The sequence below is a fragment of the Monodelphis domestica genome, chromosome 7 (assembly GCF_027887165.1).
Source record: "Monodelphis domestica isolate mMonDom1 chromosome 7, mMonDom1.pri, whole genome shotgun sequence".
Classification (NCBI taxonomy): Eukaryota; Metazoa; Chordata; class Mammalia; order Didelphimorphia; family Didelphidae; genus Monodelphis; species Monodelphis domestica.
In genome coordinates, this window is record NC_077233.1 from 230,650,514 (window position 1) to 230,677,067 (window position 26,554).

General features: G+C 39.4%; 1 protein-coding gene across 5 annotated transcripts in view; it reads left to right on the forward strand.

Moving 5' to 3' along the window:
- DNAH3 (dynein axonemal heavy chain 3) overlaps positions 1 to 26,554 on the forward strand; it is a 246,850-nt gene that overhangs the window by 65,707 nt on the left and 154,589 nt on the right. For all 5 annotated transcript variants that reach the window (XR_469849.3, XM_007498217.3, XM_056806547.1 and 2 more), the window contains 6 exons: positions 7,811 to 7,964; positions 8,433 to 8,577; positions 12,809 to 13,020; positions 18,102 to 18,193; positions 23,435 to 23,549; positions 25,757 to 25,873. Coding sequence is in view for 4 of the 5 variants with exons in the window: in XM_007498217.3 (XP_007498279.2) it covers positions 7,811 to 7,964; positions 8,433 to 8,577; positions 12,809 to 13,020; positions 18,102 to 18,193; positions 23,435 to 23,549; positions 25,757 to 25,873 (835 nt within the window). In the remaining variant the exon portion in view is untranslated. The remainder of the gene's footprint in view (positions 1 to 7,810; positions 7,965 to 8,432; positions 8,578 to 12,808; positions 13,021 to 18,101; positions 18,194 to 23,434; positions 23,550 to 25,756; positions 25,874 to 26,554) is intronic.

The window sequence follows — 26,554 nt, forward strand, 5'->3', positions numbered from 1 at the left end:
TTACTTTTTCTGCCAGTGGCCTGAATCTACTCTTTCTTTGAAACAGCCTTGGAGAGAGAGATTCTCAGAATCTTAACCATTTTGAATTAGCCTGAATGCCAGTTTTGCCTCCAGACTTCTCCATGCTTCATAGATGTTTACCCTCAAGCTTCCCTGATCCCTATGATTCATTGGCTATAAGTTCAGATGAAAAGCCCTAGCCTGACTACCTCAGTGCAGACAATCTATCCAATGTAACCCCACCCTTCAGCAGCTTTTGTTCCCTTCTGCCTTCCTCTTCTATTTTGCTTTCTGGAACATCTGCTGTGTTGCCAGTAAGTTCTCCTTATTCTGTCACCTTTGATAACCCAGCTTCCCCCCATCCTTGAAAACAACTTGTTAAGCCCAAATAACACTTCTCCCTGTATCATTTACCTGTGTCTCCTGCTTTGAAGTCTATTCCAAGTGTGTATATTACTTTGTCTGAATTCTTGTTGCTATCATCTTGTCTCTAACTCATTTTCCTCTTTTATCCATTAGTAAGTAGCTTAAAGTCTCCATCCTAAGCTCCTTTCCTCTTTGATGATTCCAATGTGGGTGTTCATGTCCTTTTGTATATCTTCCAAATTCATCAATCTCTTTATTCCATTGGCTTACATCTCCACCAGAACTCTGCCACAGATAGAAGTGGGCATAACTTAGACCCATGCTAGCCTGTAGAAGCTGTGGCATGGATGCTGGAACAACACACAGTGAGCTGCTCTGTTTCCCCTCTCCACAGTTCCAGAGGACATTTTTGCATGCCACATCCCTCTGTCCAGTCACCAAATGCAATCACTCCCTCCCTCTTCTGTCTGGGATAATGGGAGGAGGGATATGAGGAGAGAGGGCTTATAGGCAGCAAAGTTGCAGTTTGGGCACGCAATCTTGAAAATGTTCGCCAACACTGCCCTAGACCTTACCACCACCTTCAAATGGTCTCTACTCTAAGATCCAGAACTTCTCAGGAGATAACTTCACTGTTTGCTTTATTGAGAAAATCAAATCTACCCATTGTCAGCTATGCCTCAAAATTGTCTATATCATCTGTTCTTATCAAAATTAGTCTTTACTCATACTCTCCATAGTATTCTTTAGATGCTTGCCTTATAATCATCCTCTCTCCTTCCCTCTCTCCCTCTCCCTTCTTCTGTTCTCTTCTCCAATCCTTTCCTCTTCTCTCCTCTCCTTTTTCAATCTCTTCTTATCTCCTGTCTCCTTTCAGATATCTTCTATCCTTAAAATACCTGCTCTTAACTCTGCCAACCCATTAAGATACCATTCTATTGTTCTTCTTTCATAGCAGGAGAAACCAGGAGGTCCTTGCTGGAATAACAGAGACTCCTGGTTTGTCTCCAGTCTCTGGAGCTTCCTTGAAGATGATTGACAACTGAGAATCAAGGGGAGATGGTCTATGCTTACAAAACCTCTCCTCCCTCTAGAATCACTGTGATTAAGACTCTACCCTTTTTATTGCTTTCTCTTGAATTCCTCGTCTGGAGTTCATCAAAGTGGGTTTGGAAGGGATTTCTCTCTCATTCTTCAGACTGAGACATTCCCAGGCTTGGAAGTTATCTCTTGGGTAGAGTTCCTGAGCTGGAGAGCAGGTGCTGGCCACCCAGCAAGTGAGGATTTCTCTAACAACATTCTTCTCAGAGGAGAAAAGGACTAGCAGGAAATCAATTCTATTCCTGAAGGACTAAAGAAGGCCACAAGCTATCTGGGTGGGAGATTCAGCGAATTTCTGTAGTGGCTGTTATGAGCTATTTTGGACAGTGCAGGCTGGAAGTGAATATGAGGTATCTATTCCCTGTTCTACAAAGGGATTTTGCCTTCCAGGGGAATATAATGAGTATAATTAGCTAATTGAACATTTTCTGTTTCCTGTATGTGTTCTTGCATGCCTTTAATATTCGTGAATCTTGTGGATTTTGTATGGAGTGCCATGAAAACTACCCCATATTTCATACTCATATTATACATTGAATACTTGTATAGGAGAAGATCTCATTTTAAACTTTTGTGGAGACCCTGGACAGTACCTCAGTATCTAGGCTTTGTGTAAGATAGTTTCCTGGAGGAATCATTAGATAGTAAGCTCCTTGAAGACAGAGACTGTCTTTTGTTCCCCCCCCCCCCTTCCCCAGCACTTAGTACAGTGCCTGGCATACATAGTTGATACTAAATAAATATTTATTGGCTGACAAATCCAGGTAGAGGTAGAGGCAGAGAGAAAACTTGGCCCTTTTGGGGGTCAAAAATGCCTAGGATGGACCGGGATTCATTTAAGGCAAAATTTTTTGTTTTTGAGGCTCCTTGGGCCATGCATGAGCTACAATTCCAGTGCCAAACTCCCAGAAAGAATAATTTGCACTCTACTTGTTCAAACATCACCTACTCACTCTTAATAATCTGGCTATTGATATTTCCTCTCTATAGAAACTCCTTTCTGAAAGGATTATCAATGATTTTTTCTTTAGGATTTTAATTTTTTCATGTTATTCTGAACTAAATAATCATTAACAAACATGAACCAGAGGTCCTGGGTTCAAATTTGACTTCAGACACTTCCTAGCTATTTGACCCTGGGTATGGCACTTAACCCCTTAGCCCTTACCACTCTTTCCGCCTTGGAACCAATATGCAGTTTAGATTCAAAGACTGAAAGATGGAAGGTAAGGTTGTTGTTTTTATTTTTAAGTATATAACAAATTTATCCCATTGGTTCCAAAATTGTCCTGCTTATCTGTTCTCTAAATTTCTTTATGATTTCTTTGGTGCATTAAAAAAATCCTCTGTTGACATTTTTTACTTCTTCCTTTTTTTCTTATAAAATAATTACTTACTTTCTCCACCCGCGACAAAAAGCCCTATCTTGTAACAAAAAAAGCAGTTAAAGCAAATCCACAGGTTGAATATGCATGAAAATGTATTTTCATTCTGCATCTTCAATCTATCATATCTTTTTTTCAAAAGTCCAGAAGTGATATTTCATCATTGGTCTTCTGGAATCATGTCATGGTTGGACATTTCATCATCTTAATTTTTTAACAGTTGTAGTCTTTCTGTAGGAAGACTTGAGCTCAAATCTTAGACATTCGATATTTACTAGCTTTGTGACCTTGGGCAAGTCACTTGACCTCTGCTTACTTCAATTTCCTCATCTATAAAATGGGAATAATAACATTACTCTGTAGCATAGCTATGAGTATCTATTGAGATAATGTTTGTAAAGCAGTTAGCACAGAGTCCAGCTTATGGAAGGCTCTATGAAAATGGTAGCTCTTTTTTATAAAAATTTCAACCATTATATAAAATGGATTCCTGATTTGTTCACTTTATTTGGCATCAGTTAATGTAAATCTTCTTTCCAAGTTTTTCTCAATATGTCCCCTTCATCATTTCTTACAGTGCAATAATACTCCATTATATTCACATGGGGCAGCTGGGTTGTTCAATGGATAGAGTAACAGATTTGCTGCCAAGAAGACCTGAATTCAAATCCTGCCTCAAACATTACTAGTTATGTGACCTTGTGCAAGACAACTAACCTGTTTGTTTCAGTTTCTTCATCTGTAAAATGAGGATAACAATAGCACCTACTTGAAGGGGTAGTTGTGAGGATCAAATGAAAGAATATTTGTAAGCACTTTGCAAATATTTAAGTACTATATAAATGCTAGCTATCATTATTATTGTTACTATATAGAACAATTATTTTTTGTTTAAAACCCTTACCTTCTGTTCCATGCAGAAGAATGGTAAGGTCTAGGCAATTGGAGTTAAGTGACTTTCCCAGGGTCACACAGATAAAAAGTGTCTGAAGCCAGATTTGAACCAAGGCCCTCCCATCTCCAGGTCTGGCATTCTATCCACTGAGCCACTCTAGCTGACCCCAAACAATTGTCTTTTAATTGCTGAGTCCAATAGTCTAGACCCCCTTCTGAATATTTATACTCTTTAGCTTCCATGACATTATTCTCTCCTGGTTTTCCTATTTGCCTGAATCTTTTCTCATTCTCCTTTGTTGTATCATTCCTCTTCCATCCCCAAATACAAGAGGCTCTGTCCTGGCTCTTCTCTTCTATTCTCTTGGACACACTCTTCCTTGAGGATCTCATTCTCCTTCATGGGCTCAAAGATCATCCCTAAAGAAATTACTCTCTAATCTGTATATACAGCTCTAATCTCTCCCTGAACTCTTATTTTCACTTCTCCAACTGCCCTGGTTGTTTTCTGCTGGTCATTTCCCCCTGGATGTCCTAATAGTACCACAAATTGACTGTACCCGAAATGGAACTCATCACTTTTCCTTCTAACTCTGCTTTCCTCCAAACCTCACTATTTCTGTAAAGGCTACCACCATCTTCCCAGTCACTCAGGTTCATAACCTCAGACCCATGTTGATCTTTTCTTTAATCTTACCATGCATATCTAGTCAGTCTTCAAATCCCATAAAGTCTACCTCTACATCAGCTCTTTTAGCTACCCCTCTTCCCATACCGTCACACCCTCAGTTTAGAACCACATCGTCCCATATCTAGACTATTGTAAAAGCTTCCTAATTGGTGTCCTTGTCTCCATTGTCCCTATTCTCCATATCATCTCTCTTCAGTCCTTCAATGGATGGTTGATATCTCCAAAAGTTGTTCCCTCTAAAGATACAGATTCAGTCTATTCATGCCTCATCTCGTGTGACTTATCTCTACATAAGTTCTCCATAGAAGCTGGGAATCCAACAGGATGGTTCAATATCATGAAGGTCCCAATGCAGCATATGTGCTGCATATCAAATATTCCTTCCAACTCCTTTTCTGGAAAGAAATCTTTTTAATGATATTTTTGGTGTCCCATCTTGTAGATAGTCTTTTGCTGATCATGTGCTCTTATGAACTGTATACACTACCCCATGCTTTTCTCCTTTGTCTTTTGGGTGACCCTTAATTTTGGTTCTTCCTGGTTTTGGTTTTTTTAACCCTCTAGCATGACCAGGAGATGGTTGGTATTAATAGATAGATTTTATTTCCTTTCCACGGCTTCTAAAAAAATCCTCCTATGGCATAGATTTGGCTTGTCACTCCTCTTCCTAAATATCTCCTATGGTTCCATATTGCCTATTAAGATACGATCTCCATATCTGACATTTAAGTCCTTCTACTGACTTCAACCTACCTTTCCGGCTTTAGTTCACATCACTCCCCTTCATGTATGCTACGTTTCAGCTAAAGTTTCTCAAACTCTATCTCTTCTCTCTCTACCTCACCTGGAATGAGGGCTTACTAAGCCTTCTTCTGAGCTGCTCATACCTTTGGTGTCCACCTGCCACACCACCCTAACCTGTTGCTCCAAGAAGCTGTGGTATGTGCAGCTGCTGCCGCCTCGTAAAACCATCTCAGCAGATGGGCTAAACCAGTTTGAGGAAAACTGACAGGCCTCAACCCATCAGTGAGTTAGGGAGATATCTACCCCAAGCATGTGAAGTCTTCTCCTGGCAGAACATACAGATGAGAACAATCTGCTTCCAAGGCCGCGAAGGCAGCTCAAGCACGTACTGTGGAGCTCCCAGAGCTTAGTCAGACATCAGAGATGCCAAAGTCATCCACTGCATCCCTGACCATCGCCAGTGGTCTGGACTTTTGTCTTGCCATTGCACTTGGATGACTGGGAGAGTGAGGCTATTGACTTTATACAAACTTTCCCTCACTTAAATCCAATTCATTTGCAAGTCAACATCACCCTTGATGAAAATGAAGGGCAAAAAATAATACCAACTTGATCCAACACACTCTTCCAATGACTAGAATGAATTCTATCCATACTTTTACCATTCAGATTTCTTCTCTTCTTTCAATTCTCCCTCAAGTACCTTCTCCAGGATTCAAATATTCCTGAAAGACTTTAGATCTTTCTTTCACCCATATAATTTCCTTTCTCCCTATTATATTTATCTGTGTTTCTATTGTTTACTCTATCTCAGCCCCATCTCATAGAATATAAACTCTTTGAGAATAGGTCATTTGGAGGCAGCTTGGGATTGTGAATGAAACTGTAGCCTGGGTTCAAATTCCTGCTCTGACATTTAAACTTGAGGGACCTTGGGGAAACCTTCCTAGGCTCCCATTTCCTCATTTGTAAAATGAGGTGTGGTGGATGAGGTCCCTATTTGGTGCTAGATCTATGAAGGAATGTTTTCCTTTCTTATCTCTTAATCCCCAGAGACTAGCACAATGCCTTCCTCGTTATAGGCATGTATTTATGTGATAAATAAAAGGATGGTCTGGCCAGAGTTATAATCATTTATCAATAAAATGAGAGAGACAGAGACAGAGAAAGACAGAGAGAGAGAGAGAAGAGAGACAGCAAGAGACACAGAGAGATTTCCTTTAAGGTATCAGCCTAAATAGAACTGATTCTTCATTTGACTGACTGACCTGTCCTTGCCTCAGTGGCTTGGCTTGCCATAGATCAAGAGCAGAAGTCAAGAGACCTCTCTCCTTCCTGGGCTTGCCTTTTAAACCCTACTAGCTCCTCTCTCCATGATGCCATTGCATGTGGATGCTCACAGAAATACCAGGAGATTCCAGGTCTTTAGATATGACGTTATTCTGTAATATTCACTGTTGGGGTGCCGTGAGATGAAGGTAATTTACTTCACACATACATATATACATATACATTTAAGAGCAGCTAGATGGAGCGGTGGATAAAGCACTGGGCCTGGAGATCTATCTGAGTTCAAGTCAGGTAGATTCCAGTTCAAATTCAGCCTCAGATATTTTCTAGCTGTGTGACTGAGCAAGTCACTTAATCCTGTTTGCCTCAGTTCCCTCATCTGTCAAATGAGCTGGAGAAGGAAAGAGCAAATGGCAAACCGTTCAGTATCTTTGCCAAGAAAACCCCAAATGGGGTCACAAAAAAATCAGGCATGTCTGAAACGACTGAATAACAACATACGTGTATATTGAATTGAATTGAATATTTCAAAGAACTGAGAAACAGCAGCTTCGGTGATGTTTCTGAGAAGACCAGAGGCTGTATCCTAACACCACTCCCTGCATGGAAGTCAATAATCTGTGGGGTTTGGTATATCTGGGATCAAGCATACCTGTCAGGGGTGTTGTCCAAAAAGATTAGAACCTACTTGTCAGAATTTGAAGGAGAAGACTGGCACCTCTGAGATGTACCCAGCCCTTTTGCCAAAGGGCGATAGGCAGAAGTCCCTGTTATGTGCTCTGGTCCTAACAACACAATAATAAATTCTCCTTAAATCATTTTCCATTCAATATATTATCAGGACAATCAGAATGAATGGAGTAATTGCATAGTCCCTGGCAACTAGTAAATGCTTAATAAATGCTTGTTGACTGACAATAAACATGTTATCCAGTTGTGTCAGTTATATCTGATTTTTCATGACTTCATTTGGGGTTTTCTTGGCAAAGATACTAGAGCAGTAGGCCATTTCCTTCTCCAGCTCCTTTAACAGATAAAGAAACTGAGGCAAAACAGATTAAGTGACTTGCCCAGGGTCACACAACTAGCTATATATATATATATATATATATATATTTGGTCAAATGATTCCTTTTTTAATTTGAGGAAGGAAATGAGGGAGGGAAATAATTGGGAATTTTAACAAATAAATTTAAACAAAAACAAAAAAATCTATCAGGGAGCTCCCCAGGGGCAAAATTTCACCAGGTCTCTACTTGGGAGGACTTTCACAGCTATTGACCATTGCAAATGGACTCAGCTGAAACTCATTATGTGACTGGGGCTGTCTTTGATTCAGGTGTGCTGAATTTGAAGGAAGACTTGAGAGCTACTACAGGGAAGTGGAGAGCTTCAGAAAAAAAGAAGTGATAACCATGGAAGAAATGAAGAACAATGTTGAAAAACTTAATGAGTTGAATAGAAACCTGGAAACGGCACTGGTGGAATTCGAGGTTTGTGATCTAGGATGCGGGAGGGCTCTTTCAAGTACTTGGTTGCTTGCATAGACATTATAACTTGCTTAAATGACTTCTTGTATTTTCTGGGACCTGCCACTGTCATGACTAAAAGGCAGAATTGTGAATTTGCTTCATTGAGGAGTGGAGAGTACATATGCTGCTTATTCACTTAGTGGCTTTAGATGTCACAACCTTTCTGAAACTCAGTTTCCTCATCTGTAAAATGAGGGGGTTGGATAAGATGACCTTGGTTACCTCTTCCAGCTCTAGATGGAACATCTCTATGATTGAATCTTGATGTGGGTGGAGGAAGGTGAGAATCTGGGGATTTAAATGTGGTGGGATCTCAGAGCTCATGGGTCACTAGACAGCCTCTGGGCTGAGGCATAACCAGTTGATTCAGGAGTCTGGGCAGAAGGTATCGATGGGCAGATGGTTGATGGTGGTGTTTGCTCTTCACAGGCAATCAATAAAGAGGAGGAGCTGTTGGAAAAGGAGAAGAGTAAGTTCCCCACTCTGCAGGTGATAATGGCTAACAAGGTGCCTTTTGAACAGCTTTGGATGACAGCTTACAACTTCGTTGTCAAATCGGAGGAGTGGATGAATGGTGAGGAGGATGATGGGTTGGGGCAAGTGATGCTGTACTGGGGAAATCTGGATGAGGAAAGGGAAGTGAGGAGTAGAGAGGGGAAGGAGAGACAGACAGACAGAGACAGACAGACAGAGACTAGGGTAGAGAGAGCAAGAGTATTTCCAAGGTATTATCAATTAGGGAAGCCAGGTTGTTCTGGATTGGTGACACAAGAAAGCAATATACATACATATCTTTAGCATGACAATATTTAGGATTAGAGACCTGACATCATCTCTTCTAACTCACTTAGTTGTTTAGCTACTTTATTTTATTTTTTTAAAAATTCTTATCTTCTATCTTAGAATCAATACTAAGAGTCAGTTCCAAGGCAGAAGAACAGTAAGCTCTAAGCAACTGAGGTTGTGACTTGCCCAGGGGCAATAGCTATGAAGACACATTTGAATGCAGGATCTCTAGTCTCTAGGCCTGGCTCTCTATCCACTAACCCACCTACCTAGCACCTAACCCACTAATTTTTATAAATGAGGAAACCGAGTCTCAAAGACATGATGTGAATTGTCCTAGGTCACATAGGTAGCAGGTAGTGAATCTGGATTTGAACCCAGGACCTCTGCCTCCAAATCCTACATTCATTCCATAAAATAAATCCACTGGCATTTTTAACAAAATGGTAATATCTGCAGAATGCTTCATACATATTATCTCATTTGATCCTCACAACTACCCTCCCCTGTAAGTGCTATTATTATCCATATTTTATAGATGAGGAAACACACTGAGAGATTTTAAATGACTTTCCCAAGGTCACACATCGAATAAGTATCTGAGTTCAAGACAGAATTGAACTTAGGTCTTTCTGACTCAGAGGCCCAACATTTGATTCATATCCACATATCCCCACCTGGGAGATATTCGATTTCCCCTCCCTACAGTACAGATAAAGAAGCAGATCAAAAGACTTTGTGACTTGTCCAAATAGTCTCTGAGTCAGAATTTGAGCCCAGGGCTTTCTGACCCCACATCTAATGTTCTCTCCATCATATCACATTCTGTTATGCTAAGCTTTCATACATAAAGGCAGCCTATAAACTACCCACACTCCAGTGAAATACATTTCCCCAATCAAAACCCCTTCTTCCTTAACCTCCCTCTCACCAAGAGTCCCTCTAGGTCTATTCAGACCCTTTGGCATCTATCCTTTGTCTTCAGTTATTCCTTTCCTTTTTGGGGGAGCTGGAAGGAACTTGAGAGATCATCTCATTTAGGGGTTTTGAGCCTGGATGTTTGTGGATAGATTTGGAGGGGTCCATGAAATTTGGTGAGAACATACTTCCCTCTTGGTTTTCATTTACCTCCAACTGAAATTTAGCATTCCCTTCAATTATTTAAAAACATCATCCTGAAAGGGACCCACCTGCTTTGCTCCTCTGCCAAAGAGATCCACGACAAGGAGAGGTCAAGAACCACTGCTCTAGTCCAACCCCTCATTTCATCGTTGACTCTATTGATTGTATTTTAGGGTCGTCTGTTGCTTTTTCAATAATATTTGGCTCTTTGTTATCTCACTTAGGGTTTTCTTGGCAAAGATATTGGAGTAGTTTCCAATTTCCTTCTCCAGCTAATTTTACAGTTGAGTAAACTGAAATAAACAGAGTTAAATGGCTTGCTCAGGCTCATACAATTAGTGTGTCTGAGGTTGGATTTGAACTCAGGTTCTCCTGACTCCAAGGTTGACACTCTATTCACTTATGACACCTAATTACCTATTATTCAATAACTTGATGCCTATTTTAGGAACAAAATCAAATTTTGAATGTGAGGCAATTATTGCACTGGTGGCAGATAGAGTAGACAGAATAAAGTGAACACACTTTCACTTTGCAATAGTCATACCAAGTAGAACTATTTCTATCTTGCTGAGGACATTGTTTCACAGCTCATGTTAACACCACCTGTCCTCAGATAGCGGCTCCATAGGCTAGCATGATTTTAAAGAAAGAGCCTGGGACTATGAGGTAGAGAGTTTCTCCCTTGTCTCCTCATTCATTTTATTTGGGGCAAATCATTTTACCCTCTGGTGCCTCAATCTCCACATCTGTAGCGCAGAGACAACGAAGCCTGAGACTTAGACCTTTGTTTATTTGTTTTAAAAATCCTTATCTTCCATCTTAGAATCAATGCTGATTCTAAGACAGAAGAGTGGTAAGGGCTAGGCAATTGAGGTTAAATGAATTGCCCAGGATCACACAGCTAGGACATGTCTGAGGCCAGATTTGAAAGTAGGACCTCCCATCTCTGGACCTGGCTCTCAATCCACTGAGCCACTTAGCTTCCCCTTGAGTCCTAGACCTTTGTGATAATTGTGTTAGATTTCTCCTAGGTTGAAAGATAATTCCTTGTGACTGAGGCACCTTTTGGGAGCTGCATTAACTCTTGGAAACACTGAAAATCATTAGCTGACGTGGAAAAATGGGGCCACTAATACACTTGGTAAAACTGTGAACTGATTCAACCATTTTGGAGAATGATTTGGAATTATGCCCAGAGAGTTATAAAATTGTAAATACCCTTAAAATCAGTAATACCATTGTTGGGTCTGATTCCCAAAAAGAATCGGGATAAAAGGAAAGAATCTATGTTTCAAAGTATTTAGAGCAGTTCTATTTATGGGGACAAAGAACTGGAAATCGAGGGATGTCCATCAACTAGGAAATGGCTGAACAATATGTGGTATATGACCATGATGGAATACTACTGCACCACAGGAAATGATGACCAAGTTACTTTTATGAATACTTAGAAAGACATACATGAAACAATGAAGGGCAAAATGAGTACAACCAAGAGAACTTTGTATATCTCTATAGAATTAATATTTTCAAGAATAGTGAATGGCCACTTCCAAAGAAAGAACTAATAAACAGAAACATGAAATACATTTACATAAATAATGTTTTTTTTTGTTTTGTTTTGTTGAGTGATGACTTCTATGATATGAAGAGAGGAGGGAGCTAGTGAGATACTTGGGAATTTTAATGTAACTAACAAAAAAATTGGTTAAAAAAAAGAAAATCATCAGTTGTCCAACAATACTGTCCCTTTCAAACTTGAAAGGATTTATATATATTTTCCATTAGATTGTAGGCTCCTTGAAAGCTCCAATTGTCTTTTGCCTTTTTTATATCCCTGTTGTTTAACATAGCCCCTGGATAATAATAGGTGTAAAATAAATGCTTATTTATTGGATGATGAATGGACTGATTTTCTGTACCAATAGGGAAGAGTTGAAGCTCAGGAAGAATCTGACTGAACAGTAAACTCACTTAAATTTAGTAGATAGAGGCCTGGAATTAGTCAGAAAGACTTGGGTTCAAATTCTGCCTGGTATTTACTAGCTATACGAATCACTTAATCTCCTCCTTAAAGTGGAAAAACTATGTAATACCTACATAAGAGAATTTTTATGAGACTCAAATGAAACTGTATATAATGCTTTGTGAAATTTTAAGTGCCATGTAATGTGGTATGGTGATGGAGAACCAGTCTTAGAGCCAGGAGGTTCATATCCTACTTCTGACTCATAATGGTTTCATAACCCTGGGCAGACCCTCAAGCCATGTTGGCAAAGACATAGCACCTGTGCCCCAGTGTGCCAGAGGGAGCTGCTCCGATCCCCCCTCTACCGCCCCTGGGGATCCCTCTGCCCAGCAGAGCAATGTGAGTACTTCCTCCCTCCACTGTCTGAGGTAATGAGGAAGGGGGCTCACAGGTGGCTTGAAGGTGCAGTTTGGGTATGTGAACTCTAAAAGGTTTGCCAGTACTGTCCTAGAGCATATGCAAATGCTTTAGGTAATTCTGTAAAGGGGGAGGACCTGTACTGATAGAGGGAATTCCCTACCCTGATTCATAGGCTGGATCCCTCTGTCTTTATAAAATGTTTTGTTTTGTTTTTAAATCCTTACTTCTCTCTTTGTTTGAATTCTAAGACAGAAGAGTGGCAAGGGTTAGACAAACAGGGTTAAATGATTTGTACAGGGTCACACAGATAAGAGATGTCTAAGGTCAGATTTGAACCCAACTCCTCCCAACTTGAGGCCTGCCATTGAATTTACTGTGCTACCTACCTGTCTCCACAAATGCTTATTATTATGGTTCCCTTCTGAGGTAAGCATTATTCAATGAATTTGGGTTTACCAAATGTGACTTCATAACTCTATACCCTGAAACTTCCTTTTCTTTGCAGGGCCTCTGTATACACTAAATGCTGAAGAAATTGCAGATGAAGTGAGCACCATGTGGAGGACAATGTACAAACTGACCAAGACCCTGAGTGACCTTCCTGGACCCAGGCGCTTAGCAGAAAATATCAAATTCAAGATCGACAAATTCAAGAATCATCTCCCCGTCTTGGCTGTCGCCTGCAATAAAGGGATGAAGGAGAGGCACTGGGAGCAGGTGCCTTCTAAAGTTTTCCTAAGCATTCAGTAGCCTCCTTCCCTTCAATCTAGCCCTAACTGCAGTTATTATAGCCTTATAGAACAGAGGTCCCCAGCCTTTTTAGAAAGGAGCTCCTTTTTATCTTATTTAAACTTTGAGATCATGAGATGGGAGAGGATTGGGTTGAAGGTGATGGGCAAAGGTATTGTCCATATTCATGCTGTCCTTGTTTGTTGTTCAGGCTATTTCAGTCATGTCCAGCTCTTCATGACCCTATTTGAGATTTTCTTGGCAAAGATACTGGAACAGTAAGCCATTTCCTTCTCCAGCTCACTTTACAGATAAGGAAACTAAAGCAAATAGGGTTAAGTGACTTGCCCAGGGTCACACAGCTAGTAAGTGTCTGAGGCCAGATTTGAACTCATGAAGATGTCTTCCTGATTCCAAGCCCAATGCTCTATCCACTGTGCCACTGATGTCCTTGTCCCTACTATCAATTCCCAGTGATCATGAGAACAGAAGGAGTAGTGGTTAACAGCTACTATCATATAATCAGCCAGACTGAGCTTCACAATTTTGCCAGTTTGGGATGATTATGTTAGAGTAGAGCTTCAACTAAACCTGTGTTGGCAAAGGTGTTCCCGGGCATTCTAGAGGGGGCTACTCCATTCCCCCTTTCCACTACTCCTGAGGATGATTTCCACATGCCCCACTCCTCTGCCCAGCAGACCAATAAATAATGATGCCACATATGGAAGATTTTCAAAGCATGTTACTTACGTAATATCTCATTTGATTCTAACTACAACTTTGGGGGATGGATTCCATTATCTCCATTTTACTCACAAGGAACCGGAGGCTGAGGTACAATGACTGACCCATTTCCTGCTAGAGTCACCAAGACCTAAATCCATTTTCCTGATTGAAATTCATTCCCAATCCACTGCCTCTCAAGGGAGGCTAGATAAAGTCCAGCATAAGAATCTGAGACTTCAATTACAAAAAAGAGATTAGGTTAAATGCAAAGGAAACCCTTTCTACAAAGGGATATAGACCTGGACTAGAGGCATCTACCCAGGCTATCTTAAAAGAGGACAGAGAGGAGCTGACCTGAGTTCTTAAGTACTGTCTCTCTCCATTTGAAAATATCTTTTGAGTTTTCCTTCCAACCTTTGGATTCTAAAAATACAAATAATAAATATTCCACCTAAAAATAGTTGAGATTTTTATATACACTCAAGTGTGAGGGTGATGTGTGGTGTGAACATAGACCGAAATAAATCTCACTGGAATCATAGACCCTAAGAGCTAGCTAGAGAAGGTTTGTGAAAGATCATTGTGAAGAACTGACTCTGTCTGCTGCTAGTGCTATGATTGGAGGGTCTTGAGAAGGCTCTTAATAGACCACCACGACTTAACCCTTCGTTCTCGTCTAACCTGGAATCACCACAATAGCAGCCACTGATGGGATGCACTACAGATGTGGTTCTGAAGGCCACTATGAGAATGTACAAATATTACATACTACCTGAGAAGGAAGACAGGCAGGCAGGCCCATAGCTCTCTATCCTCCCTCTTTCTGAGTATATCAACATGTGTTTGTTCCTCAGATTAGGGCGTAGAAAGTTTGGCTCTAAAGGGATGACGTACAGCCAGGGAAATATCCTTATCTTAGAGAAGGTGAATAAGTAGCAAACCAACGAGCCCTGGGTCACACACTGAGGTCTTAGAGACAATAGTGACCCTCAAGAAGTCCTCATATTGCCAAGGAATTGCTTAAGCCACCAGAAGGGAACCAGAATGGAGGAATGTCTGCTACTGAGAAATGTGGGGGAGGAGCAACAGATATTCTCCCTGATATGATAGGCCACCTGGATGCCTAGAGGGTGAGATGAACAGGCAGTGAAGATGGCACTGAAAGGAGGCCACCAGAAACTCTGCATACTTCATGATTTTGCCTAGAGCAAGTGCTATATTTAATCCATCCTTCTTATGGGTGGAGTTGTAATCAGAGTCATATCTACACTTTCGCCTCTCGCTTTTCCTGTCTCTCCATCTCTGGCACATACACAATTATACATGCATACATATGTTTGTGTGTGTATATATGTATACATATATATTTATATATTATTCAAGTTGTGCTGCAGAAAAATGGTGTGTTTGGGTTTTGTAGCTCAGGAGAATAATATGATAATTTTGCTTAGAAGTTGGCACCTTGGATGGCTCAGTGGTTGAGAGCCAGGGCCAGAGACTGAAGGGCCTGGGTTCAAATCTGACCTCAGACCTTTCCTAATTGTGTAACCCTGGACAAGTCACTTGACCCCCATTGCCTAGCCCTTAGCTTCTGCCTTGGGACCAATACATCATATTGATTCTAAGACAAAAGGTACGGGTTTAAAAAAAAAAGTTGGTACCTTGTTTTTGTCATGGGGTAAAAACCCTACAGGGTGCTAATAGGAAAGAAGAAAATTTCATTTTTAAACTCAGGTTAGGTGTCATTTCCTACATGAATCCTTGTCTGACACCGCCCATCCCTACCATTTCCCCCTATTTACTAGGAATAAGTTTTACTTTGCATGTTCAGCACAATACTTGGCACAAAGTAGGTACTATATAAATTTTCGCTATGGCGTTGATGAGGATGACGTGCAGGTGTGTCCCAAAAGTCTTACTGAAAGTTTTAAGTTTTAATAGCTTAAACAGATCATTTGGGCACATATTGTTTTCCCCTAAGTAGAATATAAGCTTCTGGTAGGCATAATAGTCGATAAGTGCTTGCTGAAAAGTAGGAAGAGCTCTGGCTGTGGCATCAGAGGACCAAGCTTCAAATTCCACATCTCATGCATACTACCTGTTTGACCTTTAGACACTTAACCTCTCTAGGACTCAGTTTCTTTATCTGTAAAATGACCAGGTTTTCCTAATGACCTCTCTGGTCTCACTCACCTCCAGATCCTCTAGCATGATTAGCTGCTTCTGATAATAATTCTCAAGTCCAAGCCTGCTGCAGACATAGCTAGCATGAGAAAGCTTCATGCCCTGGGCTTGGGATATGAGGCAGAAGGCTGCTTGGGAGTCTCCAGGAAAGAAGAGCAAGGATGTGCTAAGGTTGTGAAGGGGGTGAGCTCCAGCTTAAGGCTCCCCTTTGTTCCAGTAAAGAACTCGGTCTAGGCTGGGAGGAAAGCTGCATATGTGTCAGAGCCCCTCACTATCTTGTTTCCACTTGACCCTTAGTTTTCAGAGACACAGAAGACATAGGTGGTTGGAGTTTGCTATTTGGAGTCAATAATCAGACAATCTTGCTTCTGCAATTTATTAGTTGTGTGACCATGGGCAAATCATGGAATCCCCTTGAACCTCAGTTTTCTCATCTGTAAAATGGGGATAAGAACATCTACCTCATAATGTTATTAGAAGGATCAAATCAGGCATGTGCAAAAAGTCCTTTGCAAACCTTTAAAAGCTCTGGACATGATTAATATGAAATCCAAGGAAAGAGAAATGCTAAGACAACCTGATTTCTTGTTCTCTAGGGTTTCAAAAATAAGGTGGTTTGACAATATTTCTTTCTCAGTTTTTCAGTCATGTCTGGCTCTTCATGACCCCATTTGGATTTTCTTGGCAAAGATACTAGAGTGCTTTGCCATTTCCTTCTCCAGTTCATTTTACAGATGAGGAAAACTGACACAAATAGGGTTAAATGCATTGCCCAGAGTAAAAAAGCTAGGAGCGTTTGGGACTGAATTTGAACTCAGGTCTTCTTGAGTCCAGGACCAGTGCTCTATCCAATATGCCTGCCACCTAGCTGCCCCAGATTTGACAATTTAGTGTTTGGTAATTTGGGGCAAGTCAAGTCTTTGTAGGCCCCAGTGTTCTCACCTCTAAAATGAGGAGAGCAGATAGACAGGGTTTCCAAGATCTCTTCTAGTCCAGTCTCCTTTGGTTCCACTGTATCAAATCTGGAACTTGGGATGTGAGTCTTTGCTGTGCTCTTTCACCTGGTCTCCTCTTCCCACTCTGCAGCCTTTCCCCTTCTTCCCTACTTGTTGCAAGTCTCCAGGGCTCTCCTGCTTCTCCAAGGCTACTCTAGTTGAACAAAACTGAATTCAATTCATTGCCTCGTTCACTGAGGTAGTAGTGACAGTGTGATGCCCGTCACAGGAGAACTCGTAAGAGAGGGACCTGGAGAAGCCAGAAAATGTGAGCTACCAGCATGAAGCCCTCATGGCAGGATGTCATGCTGTGGAACTTGAAGGACAAAAGAGTTGTGTAAATGAGATGGTAGTGTGGGTGCGCTTCCCCTTCCCTTAAAATAAACCATATGGATAACCTCCTGGTCTGATTGCATGAGTAATTCTTTTGCTCTATGGAGAATAGCACATACTTGGCTTGGCATCAGGAAACAACTAGCTTGGAATTCTGTCTCTAACTCTTATTAAATATATAGTCATAATTAGATCACCTAAACTCTTGACTTCAGTGTTTCCATCTGTAAAATGGGGATAATAATGCTTGTAGAACCAAATGTACAAGGCTCTTATTATGGCCAAATGTAGTAATATGTGTAAAGCTCTTTCCAAAACTTAAACATACTTTTTGTTAGGGAAACACCCTGAAGAAGTAGCAGTTTCCACCCCTCCTAAATTTAGATCAATCTTAGAGAGTTGCCAGAGGCCCAGAAAATTTCATTGATTAGTCCAAGGTCATAGAGCTAATAAGCCTCAGACCTTGAATTTCAGTCTAGGTCTCCTTGCTACAAGGGTAGTTAGATGGTACAATGGATAGAATGTCAGGCCTAGAGTCAGGAAGACTTATCTTTCTGGGTTCAAATCTGGTCTCGGACACTTGCTAGCTATGTGACCCTGGGCAAGTCACTTCACCTTGCTTATTTTAGATTTCTAACCTGTAAAATGAAATGGAGAAGGAAATAGCAAACTATGCCAGTATCTATGCCAAGAAAACACCCAAACCCCAAACGGGATCATGAGGAGTCAGACAAAAATGAAACTTCATGCTAAAAGCCTTGAAAGTATTTGAACTGCTCAGTGTCAGGGTCTTGTTCCTAAGATCTAATCTATTTTCTTCTTTTGTTTTAGATCAGTGAAATAGTCGGGGTTGAAATAAAACCAGATGAATCAACTTGTCTTTTAAACATCTTGGAATTTGGAATTAGCAAGTTTATTGAGAAGTAAGTAATTGAATTGCTCCTTTGGATGATTTTTTCATAGATCAATAAGAATTGTAAGATACCAGATTTCTGTACCTTTTCTTTCCTTTCCTTTGTTTTGTTTTTGTATCCAGATTAAAGTTCCTTTATATTCCTTCCTTTCTGTCTTAGAATCAATGCTAAGTATCAATTCCAAGGCAGAAGAGGCTTAGAGAGGCCCAAGGTCAATGGAGCCACCTGCCCTGTTATGTCATTGGTCCTTTTGAAAAATGAAGAAAAAAAAAGGACTGGAAACCTATTTTCTGAGTCCCGATTCAATCCTCTTACATTTTACATTTAGGGAAACATTTATTGGTACCTATGATGGGCTAAGTACTTTGGACATTTACATCGTCCAGAATCTTCTTGATCTCCACAAATAACCCTGTGAATTAAGTAGTGAATATTCTTGTTCTAAAGATGAGGGAATTCAGAGAAGGTGGTAAATGGTTGAATTGGGACCTGAACCTCAGATAAGTTCAGTGTTCTTCCCGCTACATCATTCTCTACTATTTTACCTGAAATTTTTACATGTTGACTTTTCTCTGTAATTCATGCCATCCCTTTTGCTTTTCTACTACATATTATTCAGGATGATGGATACCAGAAAATTTAGGGAGTGAAGTGCAAACAGTGATCCTGGGCTCATTTTGTGCTTCTCTAGAGTCTTACTTAAAACTATCTGACCCCTTGGAGTTCTCCCCAGGTCTGGCATAGAACTTGAAATTCCCATCCTTAGCAGTTTTTATTTATTAAAAAACAAAACAAAACAAAATTCATACCAAGTATCAATTTCAAGGCAAAAGAGCACCAAGGGCTAGACAATTGGGGTTAAATGACTTGCCCAGGGTCACACAAGTATCTGAGGTTACATTTGAACCCAAGATCTCTAGTCTCTAGGTCTGGCTCTCTATCCACTGAGCCATTCAGCTGCCTCCCTCCCCCCAAAGTTTTTAAGAGCCTATAGAACAGGGACAGCTAAGTGACTTAGTGGATAGCATCATGCCTAGAGACCAAAAGTCCTGGGTTCAAATCTAGCTTCAGATACATCCTAGCTTTGTGACCCTGGGCAAGTCACTTGACACCAATTTCCTAGTCCTTACTGTTTTTCTGCCTTAGAACTTTTATGATTAAAATGATCTCAATAGATTTGTTTGTGGGTAAGACTATAAGTTTATGAATTATATCAGGTTTACTGACTAGACCAACATTATAACTGATAAACTGATATAGGTCTCCATGACTCTTTCGCAAGTAGGGACAATCTGAGGTGAGTCAGGCCACTTAATAAATAAATTTTTAGGAGCTCATTACTCAGCCCCTCCCTCGAACATCCCTAGACATCTTTAATTGGTGATAGCTAATTAAGAAGTGGCCTATCAACCTACCCACCGCTCTCCATACTTCTATCAGTACATAGGAAAAGAGCCCTTGTCCCGGCCAATTATTAACTAAATTCTGTTAAAAAGGAAGCTATTTCTTGAAATTCTCACGGATGAAGACAATGAAAAAAGCAGAAAGACTAGATGATGTCTCTGAGACACAGGAATACATAGTAATTCTCCCCAGGTTATAAGAATTAATACAGTATATGAAAAATAAATCCTGACACTTAGAACTGATACTTAGTATTGATTCTAAGACAGAAGGTAAAGGTTATTTTTAACAAGAGTCTATAGGATATGGGGACAGTTGGGTAGCTCAGTGGATTGAGAGTCAGACTTGGAGACAGGAGATCCTAGGTTCAAATCTGGCCTTCCTAGCTGTATGACCCTGGGCAAGTCACTTAACCCCCATTGCCTAGCCCTTACCACTCTTTTGCCTTGGAATCAATACACAGCATTGACTCCAAGACTGGAAAGAATCTATAGAATAGCCAACACAATTGGAAAAACAGTGAGGAAAGGAGCTTTGCTAACTGGGACAGGTAAGACCTTAGCATCGTTTGGGTTACTTTGACTACCCCATGAATAACCTTTATCGTAAGCACCCAGGACAGGTCCTGACAGAATGGAGCCCCAGACTGCTCAACTTGGCTGCTGATTCATTCTCTAGTAGTTGAGGCCTTTAATACAGGGAGAAGTCTAGGGCAAAATGAGGAGTTGGGCACGCAAGGAAGTGCACACAAATGTAGCCTGTTTCACTGGCTTGCCACGTTTGGCAAGTCTATGGTCTCAGAATTAGTATTCGTGGCTTTGATATAGTACTAAGAATTTTAGACTTTCCTTCTGGAAGACCTAAGTTCACATCTTGAGTCTGGGCAAGTTAAGTAACAATTCTTTTAGCCTTTCATTCTTCCTTATCTGTAAAATGAGGCCAATAATTAATTACACCTACCTTCAGGGTTATTATGAGGATCAAATGAACTAGCCTAGGTGACCTTAAAGTGCTATTTAAATACTAACTATAATGATTATCATCCATAAGTCTTCCATTAAGTCAATAAAAATTAAACACTATGTGCAAAGAATGGCAAAATCCTGAACCCTGAGCCTTCTGCTTTCTCCCTTATTAAAAAGGGAATGATAGCATTCCTGCCTTCCCCATAAGATTTCTTTCATTCATTTGTATGGAATTAACTTAGTTATCTGTATGGGAAATATCTGCCTTATCAGTTCTTTGTGGTGACATTTTTATCCTAAACTGGCTTTCTCTGGCTTTGAGCACACTCCTGGGCTCGCTGCCACCCTCTTTTAATTCAAGTGTGCTTGGGGAATGAAAAGTCATTTTGGTATTATCCTTAGTAAGCCATAATTGGCAAAGGAAATCTCACGATGATGGTGTCTTTTGGATTAATGGTTATTCAAGGTTCTCTGCACCACCGATTCCATTCATTAGGGCTACAGATCACTGAGTTTTCGTATTCCTGTTTTTTGACATAAAACAGTTGTCACAAGCCCCACACTAGAATCTTAGGGTCTGTCATTTATAATTCAATGACAGCTACAGAAACAGTAATGGTTATTTTTTTCCCAGCAAAGTTTGAGGATGCAGAGTAATACAATTGAAAGAGCAGTAGATAGATTTAGGAGACATGGTTTTTGATTCTAGGTTTGCATTAATGAGCTTTTTGAGCTTGGGCAAGTCATTTTTTTTGACATCTTTATGCCTCAATTTCCTCATTGGTAAAATGAGGGTATTGTGCTATATATTTCTTGTGGTCTCATTCATTCCAGCTCTCTATAAAATGTGGTTTTTTTGCCTTATCAAAATATAAAATTAAGCATTCTTCCTTTTACCTTTCTCTAGATCTTCCCTTTAATATTAATTGAGCCAGATGTGGTACTTCATGCTTATAATCCCAGCTAATGGGGAAGCCTAGTCTGGTGGAGCTCTTGAGTTCTGAGCTGCTTATAGGGCTAAAGCTGATACACACTAAGACCAGAATTTCATATAGTGAGCCCCTAGAACAGTGATGGCCAACCTTTTAAAGACCAAACAATCAGACTACAACCCTCACACCACATGTGAGCCCTTAGCCTTACTCCAGGCAGGGGAGGGAGGAAGTGCTCCCATTAAGTTGCTAGGCAGAGACTATGAGAGAAATTTCCTCAGGCACCCATGGAGAGGACAAGGGGAACAGCCCTCTCTGGCACACATGCCAAAGGTTTGCCAACACAGCCCTCGAAGTAGAGGGACACCAAGTTGCCAAAGGAGGGGTAAACTAACCCAAGTTGGAAACAGAGATACTCAAAGCTCTCTTGAAAACCAGTAATAGGGACAGGTCCATGAATATACTAGTCTTGTACTTCCTGGGTAACATAGGGAGTCCCAGTCTTTAAAAATTTTTTTTTCTAACACAGAAGAAAAATCATATGATAGATCACATGGTTCTATAGGGATATGATTGGCGATGTTGACTTTAAATGATCACTCTATTGCAAATATTAATAATATAGAAATAGGTTCTGAACAATGATATATGTAAAACCCAGTGGAATTGCTCCTCAGCTTTGGGAGGGGGGATGGAGAAGGGGAGGGAAAGAACATGAATCATGTAACCATGGAACAATATTCTAAATTAATTAATTAAACAAAACATTTAAAACATTTTTTTCTAATTAAGGGTTCATTTCTATAGCATAAGACCTAGGCCCACTGGTTCCATTCCCACCTCTTTCTATAAAACAGGAGGATTCCATCATTGTTCTCAGAAGTGTTGAAAGAAAAAAAAATAGAAAATTTGAACTTTATTGTTTATTTTTAATATTAAAAAGTTTTTTTGAGTTCTGAATTTTCCCCTCTCTCCATCTTCTCTCTTACCCATTGAGAAGGCAAGAAATGTGATGTTAATTATATATGTGAAATCATGCAAAACATATTTCCATATTAGCCATGTCACAAAAAGCAAGGAAAATGAAGTGAAAAAATTATGTTTCCATCTGCACTCAGACTCCATCAGTTTTTTCTCTGAAAGTAGATACTATTTTAAAATGTGTTAGTGGGTAAGTGGGGCACCTAGGTGGCACAGTGGATAGGGTGCTAGATCTGGAGTCACTAAGATCTGAGTTCAAATCTAACCTCAAATATATACTAGCTGTGTGACCCTGGACAAATCCCTTATCCTTTTGCCTCAGTTTCCTCATCTGTCAAATGAGCTAAAAAAGGAAATGGCAAACCACTCCAATATCTTTGCCAAGAAAACCCAAAACAGGGTCACAAAGAGTTGGACACAATTGAAATGACTAAACAACAACAAATGGATAAGGAGAATTAGATATAGTTAAGGTAATCATAAATTTGCATGGGATCTATGACTGAATTTAATTTAATTAAACATTAACTACATACTATGTGCAGAACACTCTTTCTAGGCTAGAAAGGAGAACAAGAAAAACTCCCTGACCTCATGAAGTTGATAGTCTTATCACTTATCTTAGCACAGATGAATATAATAAATGATAAATAAACAATAATGATAGTAAAGAAGGGACAGAGAAGTCATTTGCAGCAAATTAAGCAGACCCTAAAAGGAACCAGGTCATGAGTGAATGGTAAGGAAATAAAAATATAAAATGATCCCAATACCTAATATTTCTTTAAATCTGTATTTTCTATGCCAGGAAATGCATACTTTTAATAACTTTGATAGCTTTTGTAGAGGGCATGTGCTCCCTAGTAGGTCAAGAAAAGTGTAAATAAGGCCAAAAGCTTTTTGAATCTTTTCAAGGATATGTTAAAATACCTCTCCTGGGTTATTTCTCTTTTCTTCTTTCCATTTAGACTTGAGCCTATTAGTGCTGCAGCCAGTAAAGAATATTCCCTGGAGAAAAACATGGATAAAATGAAATCTGAGTGGACCAACATGGTTTTCAGCTTTTCAAAATACAGGGACACGGTGAGCTAGTCAGACATGCTGACTGTTGGATCATTTTATGATGTTTTTATAGAGATGTTGAGGAAGGGGAGTAATGGAGAAGGAACCTATTTACTAAGTTAAAAAAATTTTTTCTATTACATGCAAAAAATTGTTTTAGCATTCATTTTAAAATTTTAGAGTTCCATATTCTCTCTCTTTCTCCCTTTTCACTGAGTAGGCAAGCAATTTGATATATTTTACATGAACACTAATTCAAAACACATATTAGTCATGTTATGAAAGGAAACAATCCCCCTTCCCCCCCCCCAAAAAAAAAAGTCCAAGGGAAAAAATGCTTTGCTCTCCATTCAGATTCCATCAATTCTTTCTCTGGAGGTGGATAGCATTTTCACCAAAAGTCCTTTGGAATTGTCTTGGATCATTGTATTGCTGAGAATTGCTAAGTCATTCACAATTGATCATTACACAATATTGCTATTACTTTGTGTACTTTTCTGATTCTGCTTACTTTACTTTGCATCAGTTCATGTAAGTCTTTCTAGGGTTTTTCAAAAGACTCCTCATCATTTCTCATAGCACAATGGTATTCCAACACGATCTATATACCACAACTTTGTTTAGCCATTCCCTGATTGGTGGACATCTCAATTTCCAATTTTTCCACCACAAAAAGAGATGATGTATTTTTGAACATCTGAACATTTGAAAGTCCTTTGCCTTTTTCTTTTTTAAACCTCTTTTGGGTACAAATCAACTAGTGAAGACTTTCAGTCAAAGGTTATTCACAGTTTTATATCCCTTTGGGCATAGTTCCAAAATCACTCTTTAGGATGATTTGATCAGCTCACTACTTCATCCAGAGTGCTTCAGTGTTTGCCGAATTTAATTGAATTGATTTTTACCTGTATACAAATATTGAGAGCAATGGGGTACAGGGGAGGGAGAATACTTGATTTTTCCTGGCTTCCCACCTAAGGATGTTCCTGTGTATGTGCATACTCATCCTTTAAAATTCACATTTGTTGAGCATAAAACAGACAAGATTAATGATAGTGATAATCCTTTATATTTTTATAGCACTTTGTATTTTTCCAAGTGCTTTCAAATGCATTATCTCATTGGATTAGCCGTGACTTCTGTGCACATATTTATGCTAATGGGGGGTGGTTGGTGGAAAAATTAATCACTTAAAATCTATTTTCAAGCGGGAGAATAAAAATTCCATTATACCTGCACTTAGTGATTATATGCAACAAAAATAGATTCCTATCCCACCAATACAGAAATAGGGTCAGAGTACATCTTATCAGCAGCTAGGTGGTACAGTGAATATAGTATTAGGCTCAGAGTCAGGAAGATGTGAGTTCAAATTCTACTCAGACACTTCCTAGCATGTACCTCACATGGTTATTGGGAGGAACAAATGAGATGATAATTTTAAAGTGCTAAGCACAGTATTTGACACACAGTAAGCAATTTATAAATGCACATAAATGGAAATATATATGGAATAAATATGTATAAAATATAAGTATATAAATAAATATCCATAAATTTTAGCTATTATTATTGTTGGAAGAATTTTGAGTTCTTGCTAGCCCCTGCATGAAGAAGCCAGTATAGGTTATAGACAGACAGGCACACTGCAGTTAATTTATCCACTCAAGAGTGTGATACACCCCAGAAGTAGGTGATAGACATGTGTTTCTCACAGTTCCACAGATGACATATATATAGTCTCTCCTCCGGAGCTACATGACCCAGAGAATTTTGGGTAAGATCAGTTAGGACAGCTAGGTGAGAAATGATACGTTTTTAGCAAAAGAAAAAGAGATGCCTAGACTTTTACAAAACCTTTAGCATTGACATTTATGCCAGAAATAAAAAAGAAAATTAAACCTTTTTAATTGGTCAGTTGTTTGCATTTGTAGAGTTCCAAATGTGCAGTCTTCTAAGATAGGATGAAGAAAAATGAATTCCAAGAAACTATTCAAAGTTCAATGAGTTTTCTTTTGAAACCTTGAAGTGATTAGGGGAAGGAAGATACAGAAGGAGACATTCAATACACATTTATATGATAACAGCAAATATAGCATAAAATGGAGTCAATGATGTTCTCCCCCAAATCCACTTTCAACATTATTATTATTATATGACTAATGAGTATTTATTTTGCATTTTTTGCATATTTTCTAATTAGAGTGGGGGGGTGTCTCTATTTGCAGGACATGAATATCCTGTGTTCAATTGATGACATTCAGCTTTTACTTGATGATCATGTGATAAAGACACAAACCATGTGTGGATCACCTTTCATCAAACCAATAGAAGCGGAAGCTCGGGTAAGAGGATGTGGTAGATTCTTTCTAAGTGACCTGAGTCCTTCCTCCAAGGCACAAAATTCCCATAAAGTCAGCTGCTCTCTGTTTCTTCCAAGAACTGTGGTTTTCTGTGAAAAAGAGACAACCAAGCTATGGGAGAAATATCTCCTTTTTGAGTTCATAGAGTAGATTATTGCTGTCTAAATAAATCTAACACAACACTGAGATTATAGAGGTAAAAACCTAAGTTTTATCATGCTTGAGCACAGATTTAGGCTTCACAAAATTATCCCTGAACAAAGATTAGGATTCTAAAGAGGCTTTTTATTGGCAAAATTATATCACAATGGCAGAGAAAGAATTTCTTTTACATGTTGTAATCTCATAGATTCTTTTAGGTTATAAACCTTTTTCTAAATTCATAACTCCATGCTTTCTCCAATGTCATAAAAATTGAAAAAACATAGTTAAAGAGGATCATAATCTCAAATATCCCCTAAGGAAACAAATCTAGTTAAATAGACTACATAGGTAAACTAATTCAGCTTCCAGATTAAACAACCAAGTTTGCAAAGCTACAAGGCTACATTTTAAAAAAGTCACAATGGGCTAATTGAGAGAAAGTGATTTACATGTCACAAAGACTTGATTCAGGGAAATTTTTCCATAAATAAAATCAGTTGGGGAGGAAGTTTTAAAGAT